General features: G+C 38.3%; 1 protein-coding gene and 1 long non-coding RNA gene across 2 annotated transcripts; both read left to right on the forward strand.

Annotated features, from left to right (window-relative positions):
- The first annotated feature begins 1,904 nt into the window (after window positions 1-1,904).
- Window positions 1,905-2,506, forward strand: LOC122826914. The gene is made up of 3 exons (XR_006369891.1): window positions 1,905-2,075; window positions 2,160-2,375; window positions 2,446-2,506. It is a non-coding gene; the product is annotated as an uncharacterized LOC122826914 (long non-coding RNA).
- Window positions 2,507-7,726: 5,220 nt separating this feature from the next.
- On the forward strand, window positions 7,727-10,965 carry urp2 (urotensin II-related peptide). The gene is made up of 5 exons (XM_044110504.1): window positions 7,727-7,868; window positions 7,971-8,005; window positions 8,183-8,333; window positions 10,403-10,613; window positions 10,768-10,965. Exons 1-4 carry the CDS (start codon window positions 7,727-7,729, stop codon window positions 10,432-10,434), a joined length of 360 nt encoding a protein of 119 aa, XP_043966439.1. The 3' UTR covers window positions 10,435-10,613; window positions 10,768-10,965.
- Window positions 10,966-12,068: the final 1,103 nt, after the last annotated feature.

The following is a 12,068-nucleotide window of genomic DNA, read 5'->3' on the forward strand; positions in this document are numbered from 1 at the left end:
AAATTATGGAGGTATGGAAAAATTATTAAACAAAACTAAGAAAGAGATCTTTTAAGAACTGAAAAACGAGAAAATATAGACATATGTCTAATATTATGTGTGTGTCACTGGAGATGCATAAAAGCGGTCATCGTGGTCAACAATGAACGGCTGGAATTAAAAATCTATGGTGTCTTATAGTGCAATACTACCCTCTAGTGGTGAGTAGCATATAGACAATCTTCAGTAAACAAGATAAGATAAGATTTATTAGTCATTGTCATCAACAGATTACAACGTGCTTGACTTGAGTTAAAGTGCAGGTTGTATACACATACACAACACACAATATAAATATACATACATAAAAAGATGAAGAAACAAACAGTACAAAACAAGAAATAAATAGCAGCACCTGGAGGTATCACAGAGTAAAGAGAGTTTACATTTTTAACAGAGTGGTGTCAAGAGCAGAAGTTCTTATGCCTTTGAATTTAGTGCCATGATTTCCATTGGGTAGAAACTGTTTTTAGGCGATTTGTCCTGGTTTTTATTGCTCTGTATCTCTTGCCTGATGGCAGCAGCTGGAAGAGACCATGGCCAGGGTGTGAAGAGTCATTTAAAATGTCCAGAACTTTCTTGCGGAGCCTGGAAGTGTAAATCTGTTCCATGGTGGAGGGGAGACAGTTCTTCTGGAGGATTCTCAGAAAGTACAGTCTCGCTGTGCTTCTTCAGCAGCTCCTTGGTGCTGGTGCTCCAGGTTAGCTTGTCCTCCAACTCCATGCCCAGAAACCTGAACACTGGGACCCTCTCCACACAGGACACACTGATGGTGAGAGGGTGGATGTCCGTTTTGTTCTTCCTGAAGTCGATCACCAGCTCCTTTGTTTTGGAGATGTAGAGGAGCAGGTTATTGACTTTGCACCACTCTGACAGCCGCTTGACCTTCAAACAAGGAATTGTGAAGAATGTTTTCTCAGCTGAAGGCTGTAAAAAATAATAAAATGGAGATCTATTTATTTACATTAAAAAGCTTATCTGCAGTTTCACAACATAATAGTATTATCATGATATTATGTTGTTTAATTCTTTATGGCAATGTTTTAACAATGTTGCTTATGATTGTAGTTCATTCTGCAGCAACTTCTCTTATGAAATTCTGAATGGTCTGCTGATATTTCATGTATAGTTTTAGGTATTAGGCTTCAGGTTCTTAGCATCAATGTCTGAAAAAGCAAGTGATCTAAACATCTTCATGGCTGATTGGATGAAATAACATGTTTACAATGTTTTCTACTTAAGTGGAAATTCCTCCATTCACTATTTCAGCAAAGGTGTCCCTGGTGAAAAATAAATGTACTAACAATGTTAAATTTAGGAAACTTGAAGCCACACTAATCATCAGTATACTTGGAGTATGTCATTTTGGAACAACTAATTTTGTTTATTTTAACAATGATAACTATCCATCCATCCATTTTCTTTACATCCTGCTCCCTAATGGGGTCAGGAGGGTTGCTGGTTCCTCTCCAGCTACATTCCAGGAGAGAGGCGGGGTCACCCTGGACAGGTCACCAGTCTGTCACAGGGCAACACAGGACACACAACCATTCACACACACACACTCACACCTAGGGAGAATTTAGAGAGACCAATCAACCTGACAGTCATGTTTTTGGACTGTGGGAGGAAGCCAGAGAACCCGGAGAGAACCCACCATGCACAGGGAGAACATGCAAACTCCATGCAGAAAGATCCGGGCTGGGAATCGAACCCAGGACCTTCTTGCTGCAAGGCAACAGCTCTACCAACTGCACCACTGTGCAGCAACTAATAACTAAATCATAGAAAATCACAATTTAAAGTGTACTAAGTGTACTGTCACATACTTTCTTTGGAACAACTATGGGTATGTCTTGCTGTTGGGTTTGGAGGTCTAGTCTTGTGGGGAGCTGTTTTTTCCAGCAGGAGGAGCCAGGAGGTTACGGTTGGTTGAAGGGCGGTTCCCGCGCACCGGTGCGTAATTGGCACAATCATCGCCAGCATAAGAGGAGCGGGCGGCGTCTTCTCCGGCGCCAGAGTGTTGACCAGTAATGGTACCCAGAGCCCCAGAGTGACTTCTCTGAGTTTTTTCCGAGAATCCAACTTTCGTAATCTTTCCTTGTTTTCCCCGCTTCCAGGTGCACTTTTGTGACGCTGAGTACTCGACTGTTGAGAACCCCGTCCTGGCCCGTGGATTTCCCTCCTCGTGACGCTCGAACTCCCCTGTCCGTTACCCCTGAAGATTCTCCGACCTTCGGGTCCGGACCGGACTCCTCCACCCTCCCGTCAGCTTCCTAGGCTCCAGACGCAACCTGAGTTTTTTCCCCCCTGGCGGATGAACCTCACCTCACCCAGTAAGCCCGATCCAGAATCTGTTTAATTCCAGCCTACATTACGCTTACCTCTCCTCTTCCTTGCCTCCAGCACTGAGACGATACCGATCCAGTTTCCCCCAGAAAACATTTACCCAACCCAAACATTCTTCAGGTTTTTTCCTTTTTTGAAAAGAAAATAAACTTGATTTATCTGATTCCTTGTGTTTCTGCATGTGGGTCAAGCGCGTAACTCCAACCATGACACTTGCATACTTTAATTATACAGCTTTTTATGTAATCTAAACATGCTTGATTAGTATATCTTGTGATCAAATTACATTTAAAACATATTTAAAATGTCTTCTAAGTTTATAAGCAATGTATATTTTATATATTAGTAGTGTGATCACAATATGTTCCAGTTACACTTTTGGTTTATTATAATTGCTAATGAAGTACACTCTTCAGTTTCTTATTAATGTCTTTTATTACTTTGCTTTGCCACTTTGTACATTACATGCTTCATACATACATACTACAGTACTGCGAACCTATCAGGCTACAGTATACAGAAAGATCAATTACACTGTGTACTCAATATATTCACATTTTTCAAGAGTACATTGCCAATATACTATCAGAGAATTGTACAAATTATCAATATATTAACAATTTACAGACAACATGCTTCTGAAAAATAGCACAATAAAACAATAGGTCCACTTTAGAGCAAATGTGAAAAATATTTCACCAAGGACAGAGTATAGTTTTAATACAATGTCACAGTATTCCAGTATTACTGCAGGCAAACTGACATATCTGCTTCCTAAGAACAGTGAGGATCAACGACAGAACCACTCACTGAACTTTACAGAAACCTATAAAAAAAGAATAAAACAATAAAGCAATTATACAGAGAAAGTTCTTGTATTTTAAAGAGTACAGAAAAACGGCAAAGAAAAAAACTACGGCTGACAATTTAAAGACGTGGATCCGCTATGTATGTGACATCATCAGAACTGATGATGATTGGGACCGGATGCCTGGAGAGGAAAAACATTTCTGGGTGACTTCTTTGGTAGTTTATGTTAAAGTAGAAAAAATAGTCAGTAATATCATAGAATCAGTTGATGCTGACATTAACTATGAAGTTGTTTTAAGTGTGGACTTAAGGGAGATAAACTACCTTAAAATCTTCCCATCCATGATCTGAACATGCTGATTCTTGCAGGGTGGTGAGGGGGGGCAGGTGGTGCCCATCTCCAGCTGTCATCAGATGAGAGGCGGGGTTTCACCCTGGACAGGTCACCAGTCCATCACAGGGCCCTGAAAGCTAACAATGAATAAAATGTATGAAAGAGAAATGGTAGATTAACAAAAGGAATCAATTCTGTCAAATTATTTTTAAATTAAATCATGCTTATTGCAAAAATATATTGAAGATAAAAACAATGATGAGCGAGTTGTAAAAACAGCCTCATAATATCAAAGTCTCTTTGGCATACTGAGCTTAATTAAAACCAGGTTAAGTTTATGATACTAAGTCGCAACACAAAGAGCCTCCAGGCAGTTATAACATGAAGTTGTTAGAAAAATAAGAAGAAAAATAACAATAATAACAATGTTTCAGATATGACTATTTCTGAAATAAACTCAAATTTGTTTATATATGTACTGCGCTGTTTATAATTAATCGAAGATAATTAGCATTTTGAAGCTTGTTAGCTTGGATATTTTCTTCATCATCTCCTTGTCATGTTCTTTTTTTTTTCTTTGGTTCCTGCACTCTGCTGTCATCCATTCTGTTATCAACCATCGTGAGAAATCCCTCCACCCCAATGTGTAAGACGCATCAAACTCGGACCAATAACAATCAAGCATTCATGATGGGCGTTTGCCAGAACAAATCAGACAGTTTTTCACCACCAAATTCCTCTTAGCCAGTGATAAAATGAAGGCATTCTGACTTTATTCATTCACAAAAATACAAAGCATCTTTCCGTTCCTCCAGATTGCCAGGGTCCTGCTAAACTCCGGGTTTGGACGTTGGGGATAGAAATAGTGAAGGAATATCATAACTGCATTTTACAAGTTAGATTGAAGAACTGTCTGCTTTGATCACTCCATTTTTGGTGGAAATCAGGTGAATACATTTTTACTTCCATGTGCTAAAATCACCCAATCAGAATGTAGGGTTAAGTATTTTATACAAAACTGTTTTAAGGTGGACTATAGAAGTCACTACTTCAGTTGATGTAACCACTCTTCTTCCCGCAATTTGAATTACTCACAGAGCATTAGCATCAAAGATAAGCAGACAGACGAAGAAGAAGTGATGAGATGCTCTTGAGTTAACTTTTCTTCACCCAGCAACTGACGCACACACATTTTTTATCGTTCTTGCTTTTCCACACATTGACTTGCAAACCTCCTACATCATCCCTTCATTAAATGGACAAATTTAAGAGAAGGGGCATTCCACCATCACTCTGCAAATAGTTAAAGAAAAAACAAAATTTTCTTTCTGTCTAAATATTTGAATTTTCTCTGTGACCTTTGATGTTCACATCACACTTCATTTTATGATCAGTGTGTGTTTGGATTTATTTAAATTATAAGTTCTTGGTGTTTAAAGAGTAGTGTGTGTGTGTGGGTGTGTGTGCGTATGCATGTGTGTGTGTTTATTCTGAATGGCTCGAGACCCTCATGCGTCAGAGATCCTTTCTATTTCTATGGCCCCTAAGCAAACATATTAAGAACTACCTTATCACCGCTTGCACAGTGAGGGCCACACACACAAATGCAATTACACAAATACACACACACACCAACACATTAAATTCTGTCCTAAGCACACATTCCACATTCACAAAAAATAGCTTTAAGACCAATCACACTAAGCTCTTTGACAAACTTTCTAAATGTCACCAATCTACATCGTAGGATGGGTGGGCCTAGAGAGCTTTGTGGTCTTTAACTGGTTCCTCTCATCAGTCAGTTACACATTCAGCAAAAAGCTCCAGTTTATAAAGGGAATATTACACAAGTGCACCAGGACAGACACATATCCTTGACAAGCCTTATCTAAGAGGTGCAGCTTTGGAACATTTGCCTTAAAAAAGACCCCAAAACAGCAAATAATTGGAGGAATTTGGAGTTAACCTTCTGGATTGTTTTTTGGTCCAATGTGCTTAAAGTGACTTAGACATATCTTCAAACAAAAATCTAAATATTCTATTTTTGAAAAGCTTTGACAATTTAAAAGGACAACTTGAATTGATCTGACCACCAACTCAGCATCAACAAAACACCTGAGGAGTTTAATGCAACTTTTTAAAATATCACATACTGAGAAGCAGCAGAGTTTGTGGAAAGGAATCCGCAGTTTGAAACCTCAGCATACAGTGAGTTTCTTGTAACTAGCAATAGTGCTGGACTCTAAACTCCTCTGCAGACACAATGCATAGCAGAGCAGCAGCTGTTTTGGGGATGAAGATGGTTCTAATTAAGCTGATGCTGTTTGGAATCCAAGTTAACTCAGCACCCAGTGAGAGAAGAGAAGAAACCACTGAACTACCAGGTGAGACCAGCCAGACAGTGACATGTTAGTGAAATCAACAGTTCTCCGTTAATCATTTCCAATGTAGTACGCAAGATGATTCTGTGTATAAATGTATGACAACCATACATTTATTTCCAAAAATATTATTGGTCCTCACATATAATTTTGAGTAAGAGAGACAATCATAGCAGTTTAATATAGAACAGAAGTTGATGTAACATTTTAATTATTATATTTATAAGTGTTTTTGTTACAACTTATTGCTATGTAACATATTTATAAACTTAACATAAACATTTTGAAAAATGTTTATATGTTAACATTGTGTATTTTTTTATTTGTTTTTATGTATTTTAAATAACTAGCTGCTAAAATTAGCTGTCAGCTGACCAACAATTTACAGCAACAAGTAGAATTTGGTGAGTCCCTCTCTGACTGTATGTATGTTCATAACTATAGACATATTTCCATTAATCATGGAATGGCGCAAATTGAAATTACATTAATTTGCTTAATGAAAAGACGACAATTTCGAAAAAAAAGTTGTGGTAAGATGAGATAGTTTGTAGGCAATATCAAAATAGATGTATTTCACAAAACTGCAATGGGAACACTTCTTTTGCATAATAGAGTCACATGACCTCCTCATGGACTGCCACCTTTTCATGGCGGAGGGGGTTGAGTGTCCCAGTGATCCTTGGAGTTATGCTATCTGGGGCTTCGTGAAAGAAAAAATGGATCAAACCAGGAAAGGGGGGTACGAGCCTCATTCTGTCTCCTCGTTAATTAAAAAAATTCACGTAGACACAGTTACAGGGAAAAATATAGGGGCAGATTTTTTGTGAAATCCAAATTCTTTTGCATAGTCATTCACATTTCCAAATATATGCTATTTGTATGATCTCTCGTGTGAATTGCAAAGGATCTGAAGGTGTGCTGCATGCATGGTAGAGGGTCACACAGAGAGAACGTGTTAAGAAAACCACAATAAAAAAGAATGCTAATGGTGGAGCTTGTCTTCTCATGTTAAAGTTGCTATCCAACCACAGGCAGCACATCAACAACTCAATCCTCATGCTTGTTGTTTTTCTTCCTGCTTGAGCACATCAGGTCACAGCATAGTGACTTTTGTTGAATATCAGTGACATTCAGGTCAGATGAATCATGGGATTTATGTGATCTGATGGTATAGACACAGGTCACATTTGAAAAGATCAGATTAATATCAGATTTAGGACCACTTATCCAGGTGGTCCTAAATCTGATCTGTTCATGAGTTGCTTTAGAAAAAAATCTGATCTTAGGCTGTCGTGAAAAGATCAGATGAAGGCAGATCAATTAAAGCAAAAAAATCTGATTTGGTCACTTCAGCTTTTTGAATATTGCTATAACTTTGTTTCACCAGGAACCTTTTTCTGCATGCAAATTTATCTTTCAAGCTGACAAAGACAGGCATAGTGATTAATTGTGATTATTCACTGAAGTGACTAAGTGACTAATCTGATCCTTTTTTGAATTGATTGACAGCGCTAGTTTTAAATCATGTCTTAGGAGAATTACTTAAACCTTTCACTAAATGTACTTAATACATTTCAGACACGACTTTCAGCATGCACACTGTATCCTCTTTTTCTTTCTAGCAGGGTTTGGGACACCATCAGATCTTTTACAGCCTGGCACTGTACCATCATCTGTCCTGTCGAAAGCCTCCCCATTAAATACGAGTCAATGCATGAAATTTAGTTTTTTTAGCATAAAAACAGCTGGGCTTGATAAAATGACAAGAAATGCAGAAAAAATTACTCAACGAAGTAGCACTGCTGGGATTATGGCTGGAAGATCACAAACAAGTACAGACACTGCCAGGCCAGATAATCGAGCCAAGATACTGAAGATGATCTCAGTCCTCGCAGAGCTGCACAAGACCTTCAACAGCACACTGAGTTCACAAATCACTCTTATCCCTCATGGTAATATTACTTTATTTGTTCACTTATGTGGATTATAAAACCAATTTCTATTCTTCTTCCTGATCAGCATTTGCTATTTTTTCTTCTCTTTTTTTATGTCAGCAAACAGCAAAAATCCTAGAAGAAAAAGTAAAGTGGTAAGATCCAGTATTCAGATCAATGAACTTTACTCCAGTATTATGATTTACAGCCTACATCATATTTTGTATATCATGATAAAATATGATGTATATAAAAATCAGAAGAGCTTTTGATATGCATGATTCCTTCCAAGGATGTAAAACCTGTTGCCTGTTATTTCTTCCTGTGGGAAGCTCCCTGCTCCAGTAAAGACAACTGCTGCCTCTCTGCCAGCCTTGCTGACCACTGCTTCCAGGTCAAGCCCAGACTCTATTGCCCTGAGTATGCCGGACCGAAACTTCAGGAAGTCTCTGCCACCACAGACCAAGAAGACCAACAAAAGAGGTAAAGAAAGCCAAAACCTTTTCACTATGCATCTGGGTTTGACACTTTTTTGAAACTAGAAATAACATTTTTATTATTCATTATGCCACATTTTGTCATTTTGTTAGGGTGGCCAACAATATTTAAAGTACATTAAAATTACCCTACCCAAAGCATTACTTGATATGAGCAGTATGAGCAATGGGCTATTTTAACCTTCTGGTGGTCTTAGTATGATGATCACGATTCAGTCACAGCTGGGAAAAGAGGGGTCGTTCCGTCAGACTGTCAGTTCCTGAAACCACACAAATGAAAACCTTTGTAAAAGCGCACGCAGGGTCACTGTGGGCCCTCCAGTGTTCCCTGTCTCTTAAGACCACAGGAGGGTTAAACTGGCCTCAATTCTGGTATCCCTCTGAAACACTCAACATTATGTAGCATCTAATCTTATTAGCTTTACTGTGAAAACTATAGTGAATAATTAATAGCTAAAATGGGTGATTAGAGTGAAATTGCTCAACACCAATAATCCCCTCACTAAGACTGTCTGAAAATGCTAAGTTATATATATTTAACAATGTATTGTTATTGATATATTTATGTATTTATACACACTTGTAATTTTTCTGGGGGTTTTTGTGTTTGTTTTCTGTGCTCCGGTGGCCAAGCAATGACATTTCGTCGCCAGTTTCACTACTGTGTCTTTGTGCAGCAACAATAAAACAAGTCGAAGTCTAAAAGCAAAATACAATATTCTCAAATATGTCTGCACCTTTAAATCAAATCTAAAAAGGGTAGAATTACATTGTAGCATGGTGGGGTAGCTGTGCTACGTTAGTTTTGATTTGTTCTTTTTGTTTGAGGCATTACATGTTTGGACAAATATTTGCTCTGGTTTTGAATTCTGTGTAGCTGGAAGTGTTTTACTCAAATGATTTTATATTTGGACAGTTGTTATGATGCATAACCATGGCAACCATGTGTTGGCTTTACAACAAGGAGCAGCTAATTAAGCTTCTCAAAATCTCACATAAAACCTTAACTATGATCCCAAATAACACAACAGTTCAAATAACAGCTTCATGGCTGCAGAGAAGGGCCAGGAGCTAGAGATAGAAGGAGGACGTTCAAATGATCTCTTCTGTCTGTCATAATGGGTCATAATGGGTCATAATGGGTCATAATGAGTCATATCACTGTCTTTCTCCTCAACTTTTTAACCATACGGTCAGACAGATATTTAAACAGGAGCAGCAAAAGCAAATGAGATGGATGAAGCAATGCTTGCTAACAACTGGTGGTGACATCCAGCACATGTTGTGGAATATATTCCCTGTTGTCTGTTTTTCAAGACTGACCACTACCAAAGAGCATTCCTGCTCAAAGCATAACCATACGACTCTTTGAAGATACTTGGATGAAATGAGTTACAACAACATATAATTCTGTGTTGAGATAAATGAAGCGTTTGAAATTGATTTAAACTAACCTGAGTTGAAACAGCTATAGAATAGAATACACTTTATTGATCCCCAAGGGGAAATTGATTATTAGTTGACAAGCTATTTTATCCAAGGTGTTAAATAGTAATATTTAACACCCTAACCCTACTATCGGATATCAACATCAGTCCAATTTTTTATTTATGAGATCCTGCTGCACTCTTTCTCACCACCAGGCAGGGTTAGTTGTTACCCTAAAGTCTACCGTACTCCAGGCATCGCGCCAGTCATTTTAAGGATTCTTATTGGTCCCCTAAAAACATGATGCTAGCACTTGGCTTTCCTCAACAACTCATAGGGGAAAGTGTGAGCGCTGCGCAATGCAAGTGATGACCTGGCCGGAACACGGTGCTAAATAATAAAACATAATTTAACGAAGCTCTGAGGCAGAAAAATTTTCCTCGTGGAATTTTAACAATCGAGGAACTCAAATCATTACAGTACTTAATTAAATAGCAAGCATGTATCTGCAAATATGTTAATTGATAAATGAGTGCAGTGAAAATTTGATTTAAGTTACCCAGACTCAAGCATTGTAAAGTCTGAAATGTTGGTTACAGTCTAACCTCTCTTGTCTTCTGTTCACAGTGTGTTTCTGGAAGTACTGTTCCCAGAACTGAAGTCTCCCAGCTAACACTGGTGTCCACTCCCCACTAGTCACCTCTGTCTGATCTTCCTACTGGTGATGTCTTCTCAACTAATCATCAACTTAACCATCCATCCCAACAGAGCCAGCCACAAACAGTTCTCTTTTCTTGTTCTGTTCCTGTTTCATTGTCAAGAACTTTTAATTAGCAGTGTAAGGTTAAACTGGTTATTTTACAGTAATGAAATGGTTGCATAGAGGTTATCAATAGTGCAAACAGAAGACCTGCTACAACAATAAGTTGACTGCATATAAAATGGTGAATGTATCCTTTTCTCTGCTGTGTCTTTTCTCTGGCTTGTGCTAGGAGACTGTTGCCGGGCTTCAGAAAGCACCATGTCTACCCTCAGGCTGGCGCCGGTCTTGACGTGGCCCTTTTCATTTACTCATTTATTAACAAGACTGACCAATCAAAAACAGACGATGTGTGCTCGTGGTCTGGGCACATGAACAGATAGCTTTGTTAACCACATTCTGTTAAAGGATGGGCACCTGTCAGTTTTGTGTTTGTGCCATGTTTAAAATAAAATTCATCTGTTGCATGCCAAACAGTAGCCATGGCGACAATGTATGAAAAATGTAATCAACTTTCTGCAGTTTCACTATCAGTTTGATTCAAAGTTCATGCTTATTAAAACTGATGTTGCTGTATGAAAAGTTGCCCTTTTGGAGTATTTAGTAGAGTTTAATTTCAAAAGTTTGATTTACAAACTGGAACAAAATAAAACATATTCCATGATGCTCCTTCAGAACTTTGTTATTTTTCTTTTCTGTATTTTCAGGATATCTCACTGGATCAAACAAGCAGACAAGTCACACTGCATTAAACGGAAAGAGTTTTTATTGTAAACGCTGAAAAGCATTGCAAGATTTGACTGTAATTCAACCACCTGGTTGTAAACAAAGTCACATTTTAAACAAAGTATAAAAGTATAACAGAGTTTTTGTTTTTTCCTGATTGGCCAACAGTTTTACAGTTGAATAAATGGACATAAAATGCTTTTAAATCAGTTCCTCAAACTTTTTCTTCCATGTTTGTAGTTTGATAGCAGTAACACGATTATTCCCAGGTATTAAAGATGCCAGCATAGAAAGACTACTCTATCGAAGTTTAAGTGTTGGAACCAGAACAGGAGAATGAAGAAAACGAGACTGCAGGACCACGCTTTAATGAGAATGCATCACAATGTGGTGTCACTGTATTTACATGATGCAACACGGTAGGCAGCATCAAGTCTTTAGGAAAATTCCTCTTGATACTGGCGGAGGTTGGTGAAGCACCTTAAGGTCTCCACAACAGACTTTCTGCACTAAGGTGGGTACATTCCTGAGAAAAATAAAGTTTAACGAGGCACTTCAAAGAGGCTCTGATACCTGAGTTGATGTGAGGAATCGTGTGGGGGAATACACTTGAGAACCAAACATTTTGACTTGACTTCTCTGTTCTAGACAATATTCAAGACATAACATTAACCTGGTGGTTTAGGTGGTTTGACCACAAGGTAGGAGCAGAAACTGGCAAAGAGGCAAATTGACTGAGCCCTCTGCTGGACATCAAAAGTATTTTAGAACAATGAATATTAGTAACAAATGCTACACTTGTCATAT

The sequence above is a fragment of the Gambusia affinis genome, linkage group LG24, assembly GCF_019740435.1.
Source record: "Gambusia affinis linkage group LG24, SWU_Gaff_1.0, whole genome shotgun sequence".
Lineage (NCBI taxonomy): Eukaryota > Metazoa > Chordata > Actinopteri > Cyprinodontiformes > Poeciliidae > Gambusia > Gambusia affinis.